Source organism: Sebastes fasciatus, chromosome 7, assembly GCF_043250625.1.
Source record: "Sebastes fasciatus isolate fSebFas1 chromosome 7, fSebFas1.pri, whole genome shotgun sequence".
NCBI lineage: Eukaryota > Metazoa > Chordata > Actinopteri > Perciformes > Sebastidae > Sebastes > Sebastes fasciatus.
In genome coordinates, this window is record NC_133801.1 from 34,316,129 (window position 1) to 34,338,242 (window position 22,114).

General features: G+C 39.1%; 1 protein-coding gene across 2 annotated transcripts in view; it reads left to right on the top strand.

Annotated features, from left to right (window-relative positions):
- nectin1b (nectin cell adhesion molecule 1b) overlaps positions 1-21,871 on the top strand; it is a 230,068-nt gene extending 208,197 nt beyond the window's left edge. For both annotated transcript variants that reach the window (XM_074640451.1, XM_074640446.1), the window contains one exon: positions 19,205-21,871. In XM_074640451.1, coding sequence (XP_074496552.1) covers positions 19,205-19,444 — 240 coding nt within the window. In that variant the 3' untranslated portion in view covers positions 19,445-21,871. The remainder of the gene's footprint in view (positions 1-19,204) is intronic.
- The last annotated feature ends 243 nt before the right edge of the window (positions 21,872-22,114 follow it).

The following is a 22,114-nucleotide window of genomic DNA, read 5'->3' on the forward strand; positions in this document are numbered from 1 at the left end:
TGTCCTAACTGGCTGTGAGCGACACAGCACTGTGCAGAGCGACAGGGTTTGGAGCTGAACTTTTTGTCGGACTGCTCCTGTTTCTATTTATTCCTGTTGCTCACGTTGAAAGCCCCACAACGGACGAGGAACGGCTGATTCATGATGAGTTATCTATACGATAACTCCTCAGTTCTCTACAAAAACCTAAACAAGGTGGCAGCTGGCTGGAAGGGGATCATCTGAAAGATTCCCTACCTGCTGTCATGATGTTATTTCCAGTGTTTCCTGTTTATAATGTAGGCAACAAAGGTAGGAAGATAGCAAATATCACCCGTCTTTGACGTGGTTACGTCTCCAGTTTTGATCTTGAGCCAACAGCTGATCGATACGTGGTTTGTTTACATGACGTAACAGAAGGCCGTATTTAACGGATTGTGTGGACAGAGAGTGTCCGATGTTATTGTAAAGTAAATAAAAAGACCACAAACAACGAGGTCAACATTATTGATCATTACAAAAAATATAAAATTATTAGTTCTGTGTTATCATAAAAAGTGTAGATCATAATATTTAAATCCCTACATGCATTTTTTGTTTCGGCCACTAGGGGGTTGAGTGTGCCCCTGAATCAACGCAAACACAGGCTGTATTCTAGACCGAATACTATACTAGTAGTACGTACTGATTTGACCAAAATGTAGTATATAGTATGCGAACAAAAGCAAAACCTACAGTATGCCAAAAATACCGAGATATCGTACTCATTTGGAAAAAATCTCCAGTATGCATCGAACCAGTCCACCTCGCCTACTGTATTCCACAATGCAAAGCGCTGGACCGCTACAGGCTACGGGTACAAAAACAGCAGCCAAAAACGGCTTGTTTTTTTTTTACATTTTTCGTAGCTATTTCATCACTAAATTCACTTCTGAAAGTTTTTGAGGCGAGAAATCAACTGTGTAGATTATTAATAGCGGCAGTTTTACGAAGTTAGATGGCGGATCGAACATTTGCTCCGTCGTTGTCGGAGTTTAGAAGCTCCACAAAATGCCGTGACAGCTAGCTAGCGCTGCCAGAGTCTCTGCCAGCCAGCCGGGTAGTCACGCTCAGAGAGAGCCGGCCACAGAGCAGCAGAGTGGAGAGGGAAGAGGAGAGGTAAAGAGCTGCCTCTGACGGGGCAGAGAGATTCCTGCTGAGACAACATGACCCTTTTAACATTTGTCTAATATCTGGAGGGAGATCAGTCCTCTGTTTTGTTTCTGTAACTGAAAAAGCAGTTTGAGTAACGTAAATTTTGTGGATCATCTTTGATGATCCTGTTTTTTCCCACTCACTATGAGCTGTTAGAATAAATAGTTTAAACCTGCAGTATCTTATAAAGTAAACAAACAGAACATAAACAACAAAATCAAAGTTGTATTTTTCGATAATAGTGGTTAGAGTTCATTTTTTTGTCCAGTGCTTCAAGAGCTGGTTTAAAGGCTAAAGCCTCATCTAGCATACTGCAAATGAATCGCTTTAACCGCCACATACTACATACTACATACTACTGAGGAATGCAGTATGCTGTATGTACTGTATACTGCGTTCCTCAGTAGTATGTAGTAGGCGGTTTTGAATACAGCCAGGCTGTATTCAAAACCAAAATCTACACAGTTGCTTCCTCGCCTCAAAAATGTTCAGAAGTGAATTTAGTGATGAAATAGCTACAAAAAAATGTAAAAAATGTGCTGCTGTTGTGACCATAGCCTGTACCGTTCCAGCGCTTTGCATTGTGGGATACAGTAGGCGAGATAGACTGGTCCAATGCATACTGGAGATTTTTTCCAAATCAGTACAACATAGTGTAGACATTTCTTTTGTTTGCATCCTGCATACTACATGCTGCATTTTGGCAAAATCAGTACATGCTACTAGCATAGTATGAGGTTTAGAATACAGCCTGCGCCTGTGTCTTGAACTGCAGTTTTGAGTTCACTATTGAGGTGATTTGCAGGTGTAACGTCACCAGGCAGCAAGAATTTAAAGCCACATATACTATAGCCTATTCGCTTGTTGGCAGCTACAGAGGGCAACAGGAAATGAATTTGACCGGCTAAGTAGCCAGAAATCATGAGATGTGACGTCAGCAGACATGTTAATCAACCCAGCAACTCTGTGATGCTTCACACTAAAAAGAAACAAAAGAGACAATAGACCAGCGAGTCCGGCTTTCTCTGGACAAAAGAGCCCGGTTGCCAGGAGACAGTTTGCATCCTGCTTAATTTTAATTATTTGCTTGGTGATGATTGCGTGACAACAATGATAAATTAGCAATTTTCCAACTTACCATTATAGACGTATACACAACAGTCAGTTCAATTAGAAACTCTTTGACATGCATGCAAAATAATTATGACATCTGTTGTTGTCAACAAGCTTCTCTGTCACTTATTCAGCACATAAACAAACACTCCCAGCGAGCACACTCCGAGTTCAGCATGGAAGGGACAGCAATAAACTTTCCCAACAACCTTGTCTCCCTAGAAATTCTGTTTATGTATATAGAACTAATTTGTTTTCCCACTTTATATTGTAATAAACAAAAAGACAAGGCAGTCAAGGTGGATGGCGGGCATACAAAGTCCTGCATGTGGTTAGGTTTAGACAACAAAAACAATGGTTAAAGGGATAGTGCGGGTGTTTTGAAGTGGGGTTGTATGAGGTCCGTATCTATAGTCAGTGTATTACCAACAGTAGATGATGGTTGACACGCCCCCAGTTTGCATACTGGCACGGGAACTGTAGAATATTTTCACCGCTTTATCTTGCCGTCAGACAGCCCTTTCCAACAGGGAACTGAACTGAAAGTGGAACTTATATGCTCTCTTCACATCCACCAGAATCTGATGACAAAAACAGTATAGATATGTTTCACTTTCAGTTCAGATTCCCGTTGGAAAATATTCTAAATATAGCCCACTTCAAAACACCCAAACTATCCCTTTAAGGTTCAGGAAAGATTATGATTTTGGTTAAGTTTTAATAAAGTAAACAAGTCTCATACTTCAACCTCTGTTGGTCTGGAGGAACTGCAGCAGTTATTTCTGCACAAACGTCCACTGTACATTCACTAGATATTCTCAGAGCTAAACTAACTCTTCTGCAGTGTGGAGTGTGCGCACATGCACGTGAGAGTGGAGCGAGCTGAGCGAGCGAGAACGAGCGTGGTGTGTGAGTGAAGGCAGGCAGGCAGAGGAGCAGAGTACAGCAGAGACTCCGGTCCTGGAGACCAAAGCTACGGTCTCACCCGCGTCCTCCGACCGCCAACACTGTTTAACAGACGGGCTTCACTAAATACAACTTTGCGGTTTTGGTGCTTCCGTGTAGTTCGTGTTGGAGTCTTGTCTGAACAGCGTAGCCACACGCGAGCGTGCATGGGACACTGACCCGCAATGATTTATACGTGTAAGAAGTTACAAACAGGCCCTTTAAAGGGTTTAATTTATAATTCCCGTATCTTCAGTTGAACAGAGAGATTTCTGCATACCGGATCACGATAAAATCATGATAAAACTATTTTCATGTTATTACGATATACAAACTTGTCACTTTAGGCCTATACTCTTTATCTTGTTATAGGAATGAGGAAACGGTACGCAGAGAACTTCCATAGTAGTCAATAGAACTATTCAGAATTGTGACTATAATGAATAGAAAAACATACAGAGCGTAGAGCAATGATAACCTGCTATAACCTTCACTCTGCCGTGCAAATTAGCAGATTCCAATATTCTTGCATACATAGATTTAATACAAAAACCATGTTCATACAATCCATATTTTAACATCCCAGACTTATCTTTTGGTATTAAATCAGCTGCATGTGGGAGGAAGCTCCTCAAAGTATCCCAAAAAATATCCATAGTAAAACGTAATTTATTCTGGTTTTGGGTCTTTAAAAAAATTCCATTAGAATATCCTTATTTTTCTTGAAGCAATGGCAAAAGTAGACATTATCTTTAGTGGAGAGAAGAAGAACCTTGTTTCAAACTATCGTTATGTTTTTAGGACATCATTGAAACAGTTGAATGTGAATTAGAGAATGGAAAGATATTATCTATGTTTACAGGCAGTTTTTAAACCTTTTTGGGATTGAATAGTGATGAAATAGTGAAATAATGATGATGTCTTTCAACAAGTATGCAAGGCATAATCTAATACAGTGGATGTGTAAATACATAAAAAAAACATGTGTAGAATGTATTCAATATATGTATACTGTAAATATATATGTTTTTTACCCCTAGAGAGGACACAAGGGATATATGAAATCAGATCTGAGAACATGTTCAACCATCAGATTAACCAGCTCTGAGACAAATGAATGAATATTGATTTAATTCCTGTCAGCTTTCACGAGGTGTTCAGTCAGCAGCTCTGTGATTGGATGATTGGGGGTATACTGTAGCAGCACAACAGTTTCAACATGAAAGTCCTCCCGGGAATTGCCTGTTGACATTCCATGTTTGTAATAAGGCATTAAGCTTCGACTTGACTGGCTCCAGTCACGAGGTTACACCATTCAATAAAATCATTGTTTGCTGACTGAGCCAAAGACTGAACGACTAGTTCACATCCCGGGTGACACAATCCTCATTTTAGTCTTTGAGAAGAATAAAGGCTTTCTTTTTTAGTCCTTCACATCCCAGATCATATTGCGCACCTATAAAACCTAAACAATGTTTAAAAAAAAAAATCAATTTCTTCGTATTTTTATATCAAAATTAGGGCTGTCAATTGATAAAAAATATTTAATTGGGATTAATCGCGTGATTGTCCATAACTAATCGTGATTAATCAGAAATTAATCACACATTTATTATCTGTTCAAAATGTACCTTAAAGGGAGATTTGTCAAGTATTTAATACTTTTATCAACATGGGAGTGGGCAAATATGCTGCTTTATGCAACATTATGTATATATTTATTATTGGAAATCAATTAACAACACAAGACAAGGACACATATTGTCCAGAAACCCTCACAGGTACTGCATTTAGCATAAACAACAGCTGTCAGTGTGCTGACTTGACTATGACTTGCCCCAAACTGCATGTGATTATCATAAAGTGGGCATGTCTCTAAAGGGGAGACTCGTAGAACCCATTTACATTCACATATCTTGAGGTCAAAGGTCAAGGGACCCCTTTGAAAATGGCCATGCCAGTTTTTCCTCGTCAAAATTTGGCTTAACTTTGGAGCGTTATTTAACCTAAAATCGCGACAAGCTAGTATGACATGGTTGGTACCAATGGATTCCTTTGTTTTTTTTAGTTTCGTATTATGCCAGTATCTTCACTCTAGCTGTAAAACTGAGTCCGCTACAACCTAAAACTTGCAAGTTGCGTTAATGCATTAAAGAAATTAGTGGCGTTAAAATGAATTTGCGTTACACATTATTATTAACTTTGACAGCCCTAATCAAAATCCAATCATCTTTTCTTACTGTAAAACAAAATATGACGTGTGCTTACCTTAGCTAGTACGAACCAATTTCAAACCAGTAATATCATGACATCCGTCCATCAATTAATCTGCATTTTTAGCAACAAGGGAGGTGTGTGTGGAGGCTCAAACTGCCTAGTAACGCAATTCTGTTGCAATTCTATTCAAATACACTAAAATGGAGCATTTCAGACAGAAGGTAAATACAGGTATATTCAGGCAGACAGGATGAGGAAAATAAAGTTTTTTTTTTAACAGTACAGCATGTTAACATGTTCTAATAGAAACACAAAATACAAGTATGAACCTGAAAATTAACACGATATGGGACTTTAATTTAAATCCATCTTGTAACTTGTACACCGCTGAAATATTCCATTTTACTGAGGAAAACACACACAGTACAGAAGCGCGAGAGACGCTCCAACTTCCGTTTCACCGGGACTTTATGTTCACCTTTGGTCAGTGACTTCAAAGTAATCAGTGAAATAAATCAGCCAGCTGTTAATCACAGCCTGGTTGTATTTTTTCCAGCATCCATTTACTTTGACAGAGTTATTACATTATCAGATATGAAAACTTATTTGGGCCATAGGCTACATCCCACAAGGTTATGCTATCTACTCAACATACCGGTGCTTATAAATGATTCCAAGGTGAGCCAGATTTCATTTAGATTAACCCGCAGTTTTAAATTCATGCATTTGAGGACATTGTTCTCCTTGTCCTCTTTTGCTTTACATTTCTACAAAGTTGGAAATAAATCCCTAAAGCTTTTATTTCAGTCTGACCTGACAGAAAGTGAAACAGTGTCGAGACTGACCTAGAATCAGCTCTGTAATGGGCTGCTGGAATTCGATGTTGGGCCTTCTTGACCGGACATTTTTTAACACCTCGGACACTTACAATTTAGCAACATAGTAGAAAAGCCACAGGTACGGTTGCGTTACCGATAAAACATGTCCAGATCACACAGAGCGAAGCACCTGTAGCCTTGTGTTGCATTTTCTGTTTTGAATAATTGTTGAATCTTCATAGAACAGTTCTGAAGCTGCTGCCTTCTCTGTTCTCGCTGTGTAAGCAGCTGGGAAAGCTGAATGGACGTGCTGAAGCATGTTTGATTATTTGGCAGAATAAAAATGCCGTGACTGAAGAAGACATAAGGTAGTAAAATGGTATCAAAGTGAAGTCATCCGTCTATTTCGAGTAGACCTTTCTGTCTTCACATTTGCACCTTTTTCATTTTCTTTTGACAGTTTTCGTTTATTTGGTAGAAACAGACTCGGATAGAACACAAGATGTGGTCTTCTTTTATTGTTTTGAAGACTTTTTGTTGTTTTTGAGCGGACAGAGATGTGAACATGTGAGGAAAAGCAGCAAAAACAGGCAGGCTGAGATTTCCATTCATTTGCATAACATTTTGCTCTGCTCCCCAATGGACATTAATGGAAATTAATTCATATCATCACTGAATGAAAATTAGATCATATTATAACCAAATTCAGTTTTGTTTTAAATTCAGTTTTATTGATTAGTTTACTTTCTGACTTATCTTTTGATGATATTTGGGCAGATGTGGCAGGAATAAATCAAACCAACAATGTCAATGAGTCCAATTACTGTTCAACTAAATTATAATAATATAATAATTCAAGATCAATGGTGATTGATGGCGCCATGTACTGTACAGCAGTCTTGGAAAGAAAGCATGTGAATTTTTCATTTAGATAGACGGATTTAAATTCACTTTGAACATGTGACATATAATCAGAAAACAAAACCAATAAAATTAACAGAAAACATATACAGCAAACTAAACTAAATAAATGAATATTATATGTCTGAAAATAAATAGGCAGAAGTAAACACTTAAGGTCCCCTCCCTTTCTATAACTTAAATAATGAACTTAATGTTAATCACACAGACATTAGGGCTGTCAATCATTTAAAATATTTAATCGCGATTAATCGCAAATGAATCGCACATTTTTTATCTGTTCAAAATGTACCTTAAAGGGAGATCTGTCAAGTATTTAATACTCTTATCAACATGGGAGTGGACAAATATGCTTGCTTTATGCAAATGTATGAATATATTTATTACTGGAAATCAATTAACAATACAAAGCAATGACAAATATTGTCCAGAAACCCTCACAGGTACTGCATTTAGCATAAAACAATATGCTCAAATCATAACATGGCAAACTGCAGCCCAACAGGCAACAACAGCTGTCAGTGTGTCAGTGTGCTGACTTGACTATGACTTGCCCCAAACTGCATGTGATTATCATAAAGTGGGCATGTCTGTAAAGAGGAGACTCGTGGGTACCCATAGAACCCATTTACATTCACATATCTGGAGGTCAGAGGTCAAGGGACCCCTTTGAAAATGGCCGTGCCCGTTTTTCCTCGCCAAAATTCAGTGTAACTTTGGAATGTTATTTAACCTCCTTCGCGACGAGCTAGTACAACATGGTTGGTACCAATGGATTTCATAAGTTTTGTAGTTTCATGTGATAGCAGTAGCTTTAAAACCTCCGAAAGATTTCTTTGACAGCCATACTTCTACCGTAATTCCTTAATGACATGGTTGGTACCAATGGATTATTAGGTTTTAGTTTCATATGATGCCAGTATCTTCACACTAGCTTAAAAACTGAGCCCGCTGCAACCTAAAAATCAAAGTTGTGTTAATGTTATTATCACGTTAATTTTGACAGCCCTAATTATCAAACGTAAAGGGGCCCCAGCTGATACTGTCCATCTAATAAAGTACAAGATGGGCCTAAAAAGTGAACTTAAAATGACAATTTGGAAAGAAGTGGTGACACCAGGACACAATCACAGTCCATAACATCCTGTAAAGGGAAAGGTTGTTTGCTCCAGATGTTACCGAACATCTCAGCAGATGTTGCATCTGTTTCCATCTAGTGTTAAACAACAGAAACAATTAGAGCAAGAGCTGCAGAGTCAACAGTCAATGTTTTCATTCAACTTCTGTCGTCACTTGAGTTTGAATTCAGTTTCAGTGTTTGAACCGAGTCAATGTGTCTGGTGAGATGCTGCTTAAAGGTTTCTCTGAACAGAGGGCTCGATCACGCGTTACTCTTCAGGGCTTTTGGCACTTTCTGTTGCGCAGAAGTCTTCAAACGTCAGCCATTATTCTAAATCATCGAAATCCTTGGTCGGCTGCCCAGAGTGTGATATTGAATGTAGAAACAGAAAAAAAGACACATTCAGCTTGACTTATGTTGTAAATCACCCCTAAGGTGACATAGTCTACAGTCATAAAAAAAGTATTGATTAACGAAAGTTATAGTTCAAACTCCAGCAGTTGCCAATTGGCACACAAGCATATAGGAGGCATCCAGTTTGAATGAAATGCTTTAATAAAAGCAGATTTTGTGTAAAAAGCCACAGAATGCAAATAACAAACAGGCTGAACTTTTTCTAAAAGTTACAGACAGAAATTTAAGGCCGAGGATGTGGTTGGAGAAATGTAAATCCCCCGATGTGTAGGCTTTAACGTCGATGCCCTCGGTGGCAGAATAAACGCAATGCAGTTGGCTAAAAGCAATGCAGAAATGTTTTTTAATCTGACAGCAGGCTGTTGTTTTTGACTTTTGTTTATTGTGGAAACTACTTGGTTAGCAGCTCTCACATAAATGTAAACCTGAGTGTGGGTGTGCTGTCAGTGTAGCAGGTATTTTGGCTTGCAGCAGTTATAGAATATATGTGATTTTCTGCAGCTCAGACTGCGCCGTGGTGCCTCCTGGAAATGTATTTGACCTTATCCACTGTACTTCTCTGATGGAAGGAACCCACCTGATAATCCTAAACACCCCCCGTGCCCCACATTGTATCAACACAGGTTTGATACATATATATATAGCAGGTGCTCTATGTCTTTATTTAATAATATAAAAGAGGCATTACATCAGATTTTGTGAAACATAATGAATTAGTTATCATGTGAAGTGAACAAATAACAACATTTTCCGTGGGAAGTCAGTTTGTTTGTTGGATCTATCGGTCTATTTTATATATCATTTGCTAACTACAAAATATAATAATTTCTGTGCAGTGAAAATCATGTTTCTCCAAAATGTCATCCACTCTGGAGAGACAAAAAAAAAACTTGTATAACCTTAGTTCACAATACCCTTTTTTTTAAAAGAATAGTCTGACATTTTGGGAAATAAGCTAATTTGCTTTCTTGTCAAGAGTTAGATAAGAAAAGCAAAAGCCAGTTAGCTTAGCTTAGCATAAGACTTCTGTTGAAATAACAAAAATCTGCCCATTAGCACATTTAAAGATCATTAAAAAAAATAGCCAGGAACATAATACAGGTAAAACCACAACATGGCATTTGTACATTTCAGTTTTTTTCACTAGATATTCTCAGAGCTAATAACTCTTCTGCAGTGTGGAGTGTACGCGCAAGCACGTGAGGTGGAGCGAGCTGTGAGTGAAGGCAAGCAGGCAGAGGAACAGAGGAGCAGAGTACAGCAGAGACTCCGGTCCTGGAGACCAAAGCTACGGTCTCCCCCGCGTCCTCCGACCGCCAACACTGTTTGACAGACGGGCTTCACTAGATAGAACTTTGCGGTTTTGGTGCCTCCATGTAGTTTTTGTTGGAGTCTGAGTCTGAACAGCGTAGCCACACGCGAGCGCGCATGGGACACCGACCCGCAATGATTAATATGTGTAAGAAGTTACAAACAGTCCCTTTAAGGGATGTTGTTCTTACACTTACACTTTACACTTTAGACTTTATTGTCCCACAAGGGGGAATTATTTTTCACAGCACTGTACTTGTCAGACACCAATACATACAACAGCACACAGTGACACAGTAACAGCAACAGCAATACAACAGTGACAACAACAGAAAACAGAAAATGACGGACAGCAGTACACACTCAGGCCCGTTCAGCGACGCCTGTTGTTTAAGGCGGTATCAAGCTCTTACCAAAGCGAGCCCTGTTGCACGTCAATGTTCTGTACCGGTGCCCGGAGCGGGGCATTATGGTGAGGTGGTGATTGAGTGGGTTTGTGATGTCCTGTGCTATAGAAATTGCAATGCATGCAATGGCTTTGTTGTTGAGTTCTGTGAGGTTGGGTGTGGGGAGACCAATGATCATGGCAGCACTGTTGGTTATGCGTGTGAGTTTTGACCGATTAGTGATGGATAACGTGTTAAAAAAGCAGGTGGTACAGTAGAGTAGGATGGGCTGGATAATGCTCTGGTACAGCAGTAGGAGGAGATGGGGGGCAACATAAAATCCTTTAAGTTTGCGGATGACTGATAATCTTTGATGGCTCCTTTTTTTAATTTATTGGTTCAACTGTTTGGGCGTTGAAGATAACTGGGTACTGAGGTGAGGTGGGATCGATTAGTATTTCCTTTGTTTACTGACATTGAGGTGATGATGGTTGTCCCCACACCACTGAGTGAAGTGAGCAACTGTGTTGTGATAGTCCAGGGCAGAGTTATTGTCTGTGAGTAGGGCAAGATTGGCTGTGTCGTCTGAGTATTTGAGGTAGGTGGTGTTGGGTGATGGGACTGGTGCAATCGTTGGTGTAAAGTGTATACAGATATGGGCTCAACACACATCCCTGCGGTGCTCCGGTGTTGGAGGTGAGTGCAGGTGACGTGGTCGTGATGTGGCCCACCCGCACAGCTTGCAGCTTGTTCTAGGATATAAAATATGTCGGTAAATATCTCACTCGTGAATTTCGAAGCCTTTATGTGTCTTAAAAAAAGGTGGTTGCTAACAAGCGGCTAAATGAGACTACTAAACGTCATCACGCCGACTCGCCATTATAGCCTCATTGTGTATACTCGCTGATGTGACCGTGGTGTATAACCTAACGCTTCAAAAATCATAGAATTGATGTTTATTTGTGAAGATTATCTTACAGAACAAAACGTGTAGGTATCATCAACTTTTGCCGCAGAGCTTATTTTCTGAAATAATCCAAAACCAAATGGAAAAATCCCATTGGCTTCTTGTCAAGGGAACCAGGGCGATGCTAACTTCCTGGTTGGCCTACAAAAATACATCATCCCTGCAGCACTCTATATGACAGACAGATACTCTTGGCAAGAAAACAAATCAAAATGCCAAACTATTGCTTCCTAATCAAAGGACCAAACTTGAGAAATGGTTTTCACTGATCTGAGAATGAAGTATTTCTCACAGGTAGGATTGACTGTATTTTCCTTCAAAGTGACATTATATCCCTAACATGGTCGTCTAACTTTTATTCAAAGCAGTTTGCTTAAGTTTCAGGTCTGAATACCCAAATGTCTTGAGACAAACCTATAAGCTGGAAAAAAAAAACTGCTCGTCAGACTGTTGGTTTTAATTTCATTTGAAATCACCAAGGTCTTCTCAGCAAGCAAAGAAATTAATAACCTGACAAAGTAGAAAGTTTTCTTCAGTTGCTTGAGCGGTCCTTGATACAGACCTGAAGCGAATGAGCTTCGCAGACGCTTCTGTCTCCAGCATGCATGTGTGTCAGGAGAGGTTTACTTGCATGTCTTCTGCTGTGAAAACACACCCAATTCACCTTCACACACGATTACCATCCACTCACCCTTTTGTCTCCCTGAGATCCACTGTGCTTATCTCACCATGCATTCTTTCACCCTGTCATTTCAATTTAGAGCCTTTTCTTTTGGGGACTGTTTCAATCTTTGTATCGCTCAAAGTGCATGTTGATAATATCTCTGTTAATACAAACAAGGGCAATTCACTTTAAAAGAAGACAGAATTTCAGTTGAGACAAAATAATTTGAGCTTCATTTACAAGTTACAACACACATGTTGGGCTTTTATGAGATCAAATTTGGTTTGTTAATGGCCTGTTTATTAAAAATCCTTTGTTTTATATCCCACATTTTACCCACTGAATATACATGTGTACTATGACAGCTTTATTGTGTGATGTAAACGTTCACATTTTGATATTTTGTTTAAGACATGCAACGATTTGTAGGCAGATTTAAGTCTTGTTTGTGGTTTTGTTACCCCCGCCGAAACATTTTCAGAGCTGGGATCATCGTTTTCGTAGATGTAGAGATGCTTGAGGAATATTCGTAAGTTCCATTTTCACTCTCATCCATTTTTTTTATTTTTTTGCATGTCTTGTCATTTCATAATCATGTATTAATCATAATCATGTTCCTTTAAAAAACATCTAGACACATTCAAATAATTCCTTAAAGCTAGGGTTGGTAGTGTTCTTCAAAAATAATTGTGTTATATTTATTTGTTGAAATTCTTTACATTCCAACAGCGAGCAATAAATCAAATGCTCTGACAAAAAAAGGGAAAAAATGTGTTCGTTGTTTACGCTCATAATGATAATTTTTGGGGGAGTGGCTTGGAAGGGAGGCCTGAAGGGACGGACCGACAGTGCTGCCAACTTTCCAACTAGACTTATCGACTTTTGTAGCTAGTACTGCTCGCTCGTTTCATTAGGAAAGAGTTGGCAACACTGGGCTGGCTTTTTCGGTTGGCTAATTTTTAAAATCCAGCTTACTCTCGCTAGTTTCTCAACATTACCAACCTTAGCTTTAAAATTAAATGCTGAGTTTAGAGTGGCTTTGGGCATTTTGGCCATCCGGGGATAAACAAAAAAAAAAATTGTTTATTCTTATTCTTATTATGTTGGTATTGTTGTTGTTGTCCTATATTGTCCTTTTTCACTAATTTGCACTTTCAATGTGAAGGAAACTGCTGAGAAAAAAACTGGATGCACAAGGCTAATTTATTTTCTTGCAGTTATTTTAATTTGGGGGAGAGGAGGGATATAATTCTGTGGCCTGTACCGTGAAGCAGGATTTGGTTTTAGCGAAGTAACTTCAGGGTTAACCCTGGGTTCTCAGTCCTACGACGGTGGTTCACTCCTTACCGGGGTAGATCTCCATGGTAAATTATGCTGAACAACTAACTTGCTCCAGAGCCAATCAGACCAATGACCAATCAGATCTCGGTGTGCAGATCGTATGATAATATTACACAAATACAAAGAAGATAAAGACACAATCCAGGTTAAAAGCAACACAGTTTAAACTGGCAAATGCAGGAAGGACAGCTGGCTGTATGCTGCGGGTGCTTACTGCTTTGAATTATATTTTTATATTTATTTGTTTACCTTCTCCCAAGTCCGTTTCACACAGTTGGGTACGCGGCTGAAAGAAGAAGAATAGTCATACACGCCACATACTTACCTATCAAAGTGCATAGTGAAATGTAAGTCATTCATCAAATCTATTTTGAAAGCTTTTTATATATCACTGCCCCATCTAGACGACTATATCTGACCTTTCAGTGTTCCGTTAAATTAATAAGTCTGTTAATTTGCGCATTCAAGTATCTGCAATTTTTTTTCTTTCTCCAGCTGTCCTTCCTGCATTTGACAGCTTGAACTGTTACTTTTAGTCTAGTTTATGTTTAGCGTCTTCATATTTGTCTAATATTATAGTCTGCTCTTGGCTCTGCTGACAGTGAACTTGTCCATGTTTGTTATCGGTCGTATGCTGCAAACACCGCCCCTTTTATGTGAACACACTCATAGCCAGATTGAGAAACCCTGGGTTTATTTACCGAGTTGATAACCACCGTAATAGGACCGCTTAGCAGGATGGCGGTTGTTAGGGTTAGTTAAGCCAGATAAAGAGAAGATACCCTGGGTGTGTTGATCTCGATTTGTAGTACAGTCCTCTGGTCAAATTTGGCCCCAAACATTCTTCAGTACAACTATTGTGTGTGCTTCTTAGATTGTAATGTTTCAAAAAATCAATTACATTTTTTCCAAAAAAGCCAACAATTGAAATCAACACATGAAACAGTTTAGGGCTGGAGGCACTATATTCATGTTGGTGCAGATCAAGATCAGTGACCTTACACTCCCGCAAAGCTAATTTAGTTTCTGTCCTGCTCTCTGTGGTGATTTCATGGCCTGCTGGGGTTGTTGCTATAATAGAACTTCTGCTGGAATGAGCAGGGAGCATTCTGGATAGCGGTGTCAATACAAATTTAATGGCAAAATACAATTGTGGTGTTTGGAACTCTCCACCAACCCCAAACACTTGTTGGCACATCATTTTAATTCAGTAAAGGCATTAGTGTCAGTAAGTATTCATTAAGTCAAAATCTAACCAGTACATGTCACCCACAAGTGGGATGTATGATTGCCTTTTCTTTCAGTGGATTAAATCTATGCAGCAATTTGAGGGGTGATGTGCACTCACAAAGCCAAACACAGTTTTGCATTCCTCATCCAGTGCCAGTGCCTTGATTAAAAAAACTTGCACAGCTACAGTAGCACCGAATGATGCAAAAAATAAATACATGAACCTCTGCACTTTTCTACAGACTTGTTGACTCTAACTCAGAACTCCAAGTCACAGCTGGGTAACCAGATTCCAAGTTTATACAAGGGCATCAGCACGATGGCTGACATCCCGAGGACACAGTGTACACAGCTCCATTAAAGATCTTCAAGCCATTATAAACTTCCAAGTAGCACTAGAAGCAGTGTGTTTTGAATTCTAATACAGAAACAGTCAGACAACGGAGGCTTCAAACAACATGATGTAACGGCAGAATAATGGCTGCAGTTGTTTTGGTTAAATTTGATAGAGGCGGGAAAGAAAACAAGTGCATTTTGACAAAGCCGGCTGTTTAGAGAGCTTCTCACAACTCCGTCTGGATATTTGATATTCAATCAAGTAATGATAATTACAGGGAGGCACAACTTTATGAAATCATGTAAACAGCCTAAAAGGGCACAGCAGCTATTTTACTTGTCAGGAGGAGTTCTACTCAGCCAACAAAAGCAGCTGTATAATGTCTTCTGTGGCTCTGGAGTGAGCTTTCTACAGAGAGGCAAAATCCCTCCCTCTCCGGTGGACCCCATGGGACGTTATTTGGGATCAAATATGTTCGGTAGTCAACAGCAAGAGACAAATATTTTTTTTTTATCCTGTTTGAATTGTTGCATGAAACACATAAGATGTTTGTCAATTTAAAAGATAATTTTGCAAGTCGAGAAACAGTTTGTTGTCGATTTGTCATTCATCATTTAGCTTTGTGTGACACCGCTCAATGAACTACATCTCTTGTCTCGCACAATATACGTCACCAACACTAGCTAGCTGGCTACCTAAAGACTGGCCCAAAGTAAAAGATTTTTCAGATCTTAACAGATTTTGAAAATGTGGTAGACCCAACACATAACAACATGTTATGATAAATTCAACAGTTTTGTTCCTATAGTGTGTGGAGAGCAATGGTTTGGCCAAAACAGCACACAACATACTAACAGATTCCATTCATGAACAACAAGAGTCCAGACTAACGACGACCAGGAAGAATTAACGATGTTAGTTTTTGCTCTATTTTGTACTGAAAATTCAAGAAGGGGATGGATGGATGAAGTCATGGAGACATGTTTCTATTTCTGAGTCCATCTTACTACTACTTTATGCTTCGCATTTTGCATTAGCTCATGCATTAGCCGCGGCCGCCATAACGGCGGTGGTTGTGGTTCTTCAGTCAGCTCGGTTCCCAATTGGCTATCGTTCGTTCCCATGTGACTGCGTCATCGGCTGTCCTCGGGGTTCCCCGCACAAAACAGGATATCCGATTGTAAATACTGGACATTTAATATTTACGATTTGAAATCAGTACAGCCAGGATGGATTCCGAGCCGATCGGGGGATGTAAGAAACACTCTTAACGTACCTTAACGTACACCACAGGAATATCTGGGAAGATCATCTTTAGAATCATCAAAAAATTGGGGCATTGCTGACAGTCGTTGAAAGGGGGGAATCGGGTCCAAAATCGGCTTGATTCTCGTGTAGTGTGTACCTAGCATTATGTTCCACGCACAAAGGTAACGTTATCTTAACCTGATGTGTTTCATCTAGCGACTCCTGGTCTATTTATCAGCCAGAAAGTGAAAGAACGACCGATACCCGTTGCTGGTGTGAGTACATCCCAGTACAAAACACACAGGCATCGTAGCTTCAGAGATAGAGAGACGTCATTTACGTGACCTTTGGGTGTGTAGTCTTTCTTATTATGTATTTTCACAGTCTTATACTTCAACAGTTTTTACGACAAACTGCGACTTTCTTGTCTGGCAAAATTGTCTTTTAAATTGTCATCATATGTGTGATTCATGGCACAATTCAAACGGGATCAGCTATGTACATATTCTTTTCCGAAATAAAGTCCCATGGTGGTCCACTGGAAGGGGAGGGACTTTGCCTCTCAATAGTATGAATAGTATGAGAAAATGCCCCAATGATATTATTGTTATTATTATTACTATTACTATTAATAATAAATTGGATTGGGCTTGAGACCTACAATTATCAGAAAGCCTGTGTTACAAATTTGGGGCGTGAGGTTTAAAAGATGTGGGCATTTGCTAGTCAGGGAGTGTCAAATAAAAGATGCTATTGAGTTGCATTATGGGAACTGTAGGATCCAGTGTTTTTGGAGTTTGATCCATATGAAGGACTAAAAGTCGGGGGGCCTCTGCTGCATCAATTTTGATCATTCTTTTTTTAAATCCGTCTCCTGTGAGTCCACCAAAGTAAATACTAAACTGATGGAGTGTCCCTCTAAATAGACACTGTTTTACTCCAGTGTGTTGACAGCTGGCCTCATTGTAGGCATGTAAGTGTAACCAAACTGAGTGCAATCATTTAAATCAGTTCTGTTAAACAAATACAGGCATCTGATAAAAAACATGTTTTTGTGTATATTCATTGGTTGACAACATCAGTTGTAACATCCAGATTCAAATCCAGACGAGAGGGCTGATTTGATACATGATAACTGACACAAGCCCCAAACCAAACACCTCCACTATTTCCTGTATCTGTTTCCAACCCCTCTCACCACTGCAGAGCCACATCATACCTAAAACCAGCTGGTCTAAACCAGTTTGCACCACCATCTGAGTCTGCACCTTTCTGCTTCATGAAAATAGGGCCCTCAGTGAAAAGTGGCCAGTTATGCACATATGGCATATTTAATATCACATCTGGTCCTGTAATAAATGGACTGCTCCTACAATTTCCCTTTACTGTGAACATAAAAGTAAAAAATGTGTTATATAAATCCCACTGTTTTTTTTACAATCTGACAAGTTAATACAGATGTTAGCATGATGACAGACAACACAGCAGTATCTAAATAATTCATTACAGTGTAAAAAAGCATGAATACAGTAGATATTAGTTAATTCAACCCTTTTGGCATCATGGTTGTACAGTGTAGAGGAACATATGCATAAATAAGTCGTTTTTATACTTTAAATCAGTAGGAAAATACAGCTGTGTGGCATTGCCAAATTGTGTCTGTTTAGTAAACCACTTAGTTAACCTCACTGTGGTTAAAATTCTCAGGGGTGAATTCACAAAGAATGGTTTGCGGCCGCTGATAGCACCATGAATTAGTATACAGTGAATGCGCTTGAGGCCAATGCGTCAGTTGTGAGGGGTGAGTCAGCCTGAGCTCGAAGAACCGACACGCGGATCTGAGGTTAATCAAAATCAAAAATAAATAAATTAATGATTCGATAAATATCTATAAATATGCCATTAAATGTAACAAAAATAATATTACAAATAAATGTAGTCATTAATTAAGTGATAAAATGTGACATAAGTTGATATTTCTGTTTTAATTTGCTTCTTTATTTTTTTAATTTATTTGTTCTTATTTAGTTACACTTCTGTTTAATTTTCCCTTTATTCATTTTTAAATACATTTTTGCTTTTATCTTTTCATTTTATTTTTTAAATGTATATACAGTCGATTCGGGCCGGGCTCGGGCTCATTTAACTTCTCTTTTTTCACTCTGCCCATATATGCCTTTGCGCCGCAGAGCACACATATGCGGATGGATGAGATATTTCATCATTAATGAGGAAAATATTAATCACATCGTCTTATTTTACGCGTTTTTTGAGACATTTGAGAATTTAATTTTTTCAGTTTATTAAATACCCTCAGTGATCCCACGGTAGCAGAAATGATAAGAGCTTCTCCCCGAGAGACACTGCGTGCATTTACGCACGAGGCACGACAACGTAACTTTAAATCATTTTTTATTGAAATCTCTTATATTTTTTCTCATGTAATTTCAAAAAATACATGTAGGGGAGCTTTATTCATTTATTTTTCATGACACAACTCTCATTGTATCCTGTCACTGCATCCCAAATTAAATGAGTTTGACGGAGAAGTTACCACCAACTCTCTGAAGACGATAATAATTTCACTGTAACTGCGTGTGGCTATTAGCACGGATCTTTGTGAATTGGACTGTTTTTCTAATGAGGTTCATTTGCATTAGAAAGGGCCCAATTTGGCGCCAAATGTGCAATTTAAATATGTGCATGATAGCACAGGAGCAATGAGACACTATTGGGTTGGCGGTGTGGTTAGGGGTGTATTTCACCCTCTGCGGGTGCTTTGAGAATAACAAGGTTTCTTTTTGTCTTTGTACAGGTTTAGCAGCCGCTAAAGCCACGCAATCCTTTTGTGAATTCGCCCCTCACTTTTCTGCTGTGCACTGTGATGTACTGATGTGATGACGCTCATTTCGGGTTCAGTCAACCTTCCTCAGATAAAGGAAACCCTGTGACCCTGCAATATTGTCTTCTGTCTTCCTCTTTTCCCCTTCTCCTCAAAGGACTCTGGGAGTCAACCAGAAGAGCTGTTGAACCCGGCTGAATACATGAGCTACCAGCGCGTCTGCAACATGGAACACTTCCCTGAGTCTCAGCCCGCTCCAGCCTACCCTCCTGTTACTTTCTTGCCTCAGCACCCCTACGCGCAGCAACCTCCCAACGAGCCCACGTACTCCAACACCAGCTTCACCGCCCCCGGCCCTCGAGCTCCGTTCACGTTCCCCAAGGAGCAATCCGTGTGACACGCTACATAACTCTTAGCTCCGCAAGAGGCAACATGTTAGTGCCACATAACGCTTCATGGAAAACAAAGCTCTGCTGAACAGATGTGCATCCATTCCCACCTTGCTTCCGTTTGTTCTGTAAAGCTTAAAACACGTGTGGGCTCCCCCCCCATCCTGCCATGATGAAGATAATTTGTGCCCCTGAATCCCCTGTGTATTGTGCACTGCTTGCTCCACTGAGGCTGTCTGTAGGACCCCCACTCACCTTGTGATGTTAGCATAGCCGACACCAACCACCCTCTCCCACCACCCTTCCCCCCTCTCCAGTGTCCACTCATCCTGTTTGTTTTTGATTGCTTCCTCACCTTTGGATAATTTGCGTTTTTTTTGCCAACCGTCTAAACCGTGTACAGAATATGCCATTGTATCACTCAAAATGTTATTTTGTTTCTTCTTTTTTTTTACATTTCCCACAGTGGTAGTGACCTTTTTATAGCAACGTGCTTCTTTGGTTTGTTTTCTGTTTGTCTGTCAATCATATGCTTGCTTCTTTGAAAGTCATATACTGTACTGTATGTGTGATCGGGTGTGTTCTGGTGAAAAAAAAAGAAGCCATTTGATTTGTAAAGCCAATTATCAATCTATAATGACATGGACTACCCCTTTAATGGCAGTTAGTGACAAGGTTGTAACGTGACGATGTGAATTAGCCGCCTCTAAACAGAACCCTTCATTACTTTTCATAATAGCTTTGCTGTTATGGAGTTTGACCGCATATTTCGGATTATTAGAAACGAATGTTATCGTCATTAGCGAAAAAACAAAGGGCTTGAGATCCAACAGTATCTACTTTCTTCTATTTCACCATGTATTATTATCTATCCAGATTATTATTATTATTATCATTATCATTATTATTATTATTATTATTATTATTATTATTATCTAACAGTAGTTGCCAAAGACATATATAGATTCATTCCGTTTTGTCCATTTGCGTTCATGCCAGCGTTTACATTAAAACAACCTTGTTTGATGGGAGATAAACAGAGTTGATTGGCAATGTGCTACACTTTTCCCAGTTTACATCATCGCTTCGCCATATGCTGTATTTTCCATATCTGTATGTGACAACTGGAGTTCCTCACGGAGGTTGGTTTGAGGTCTGTTGCATTGTCGGTCCTTTGTCTTCGTGCGGACTTATCAACCAACAGGAGTTGTTCTTTATGCAGGTGCAATAGGTGAAGACAATCACATACTTGGGTTGTCCTGGGAAGAAAAAAAAAACAGTTAAAATAGTGCTACTCATACTTAAAGGGAAAACTTTTTCAAGGACAGCCCACACATTTAACATATTTAATATCTTTTTGAATATGATTTGTACTAATATACTCTAAAGAGTTTCAAATCAGTCAAAGAAACACTGAAGAGAAAAGCTTGCTACTGTATTTTTTTATAGAACACTTAGTTATATATACGATAGCACTCCTCTTATTTTCAGAGTCCATTTTACACTGTGACTGTTCATTTCTAACCATATATAAGCTAATGTGCTTGACGAGCCAATTTTAGGATACTGACTCCTACACACAAGCCCTCTAGACACAGCAAATTTGCATAAACTGAAAGTTCACATTTTTTGCCATGTCAGATGTATGTTTGGAAAAAAAAATAAAGAAAGAAAATTCTTGTGTTTGTGCTCAATGTGAAAAAAAAAATCCTTGAGGTGTTGAAGGTAATTTAGTGTTTACTCTTAATGGTGGTTAATTGGATAGAGTAAAACTTGTGAGACTTTCTCCTGTGCTCACCTTGTTGTCTTGCAATGACTCGATATGTGTGCTAGCATTTAGTTTAAGCAGTGGTCTCTGGTTCGAACCACTGAAGGAGTTTGATATTGCTGTACCTGCTGTGTGAAAAAAACCCACTGAAACACTACTTTGTCTTTTTGTGACACATTTACTATTGACGAGATCCTTCCTTTATATTATTATTATCATTATTATTACTGTGTAAGTGCTACTACTTGCTGCAAAGTATGCTGAAAACGGGCATTTACATGTATTCATTTTCACTGTTGAATCCCTGTTTTCAGTCACATTTCATTATTTTGAATGTCCTGAAGATAATCGCCATGTTTGTTTTCACCCTTGTTGTTTTGTGTTTTGTAAGACTGTAACATTTATTTTTTATTTTTTTAAACATATACATATATATAGACCCACAGCACATTTCTTTTGACATTTATTATATATTTGTGGAAGGATACCTGAATAATTATTAGGGTCATGAACTCTTTTTGTTGCTGAAATATTGAAAAGGTGTGAAACAATTTAACCTGTTTTTTTTTTTATGAGTTATGTTTGTAAATATTAACAATGTATCTGATGTGTGGAAAAAACAAAAAAAAACAAGTCATGCAGTTTAACATTAAACTTCACAAACTACCCATGTTATAGTTGTTGTAATTCTATTGTCAACAGATGTATGCATGTCTCATACTTTGTTTAAATGTGCTCAATACAATACTCAGAGTATTTCTATTGCCTCCACACAGCTCTCAACATGACAAACAACGGTAATAGTGCCAACAGAGCTGTAAGTGTTAACCTGGGGTGAACCGGAGGATGGGCGCTACACTTACGCGACAGCTCTGTTGGTCAGGACGGTATTATCGGCTGAAACCGCCGT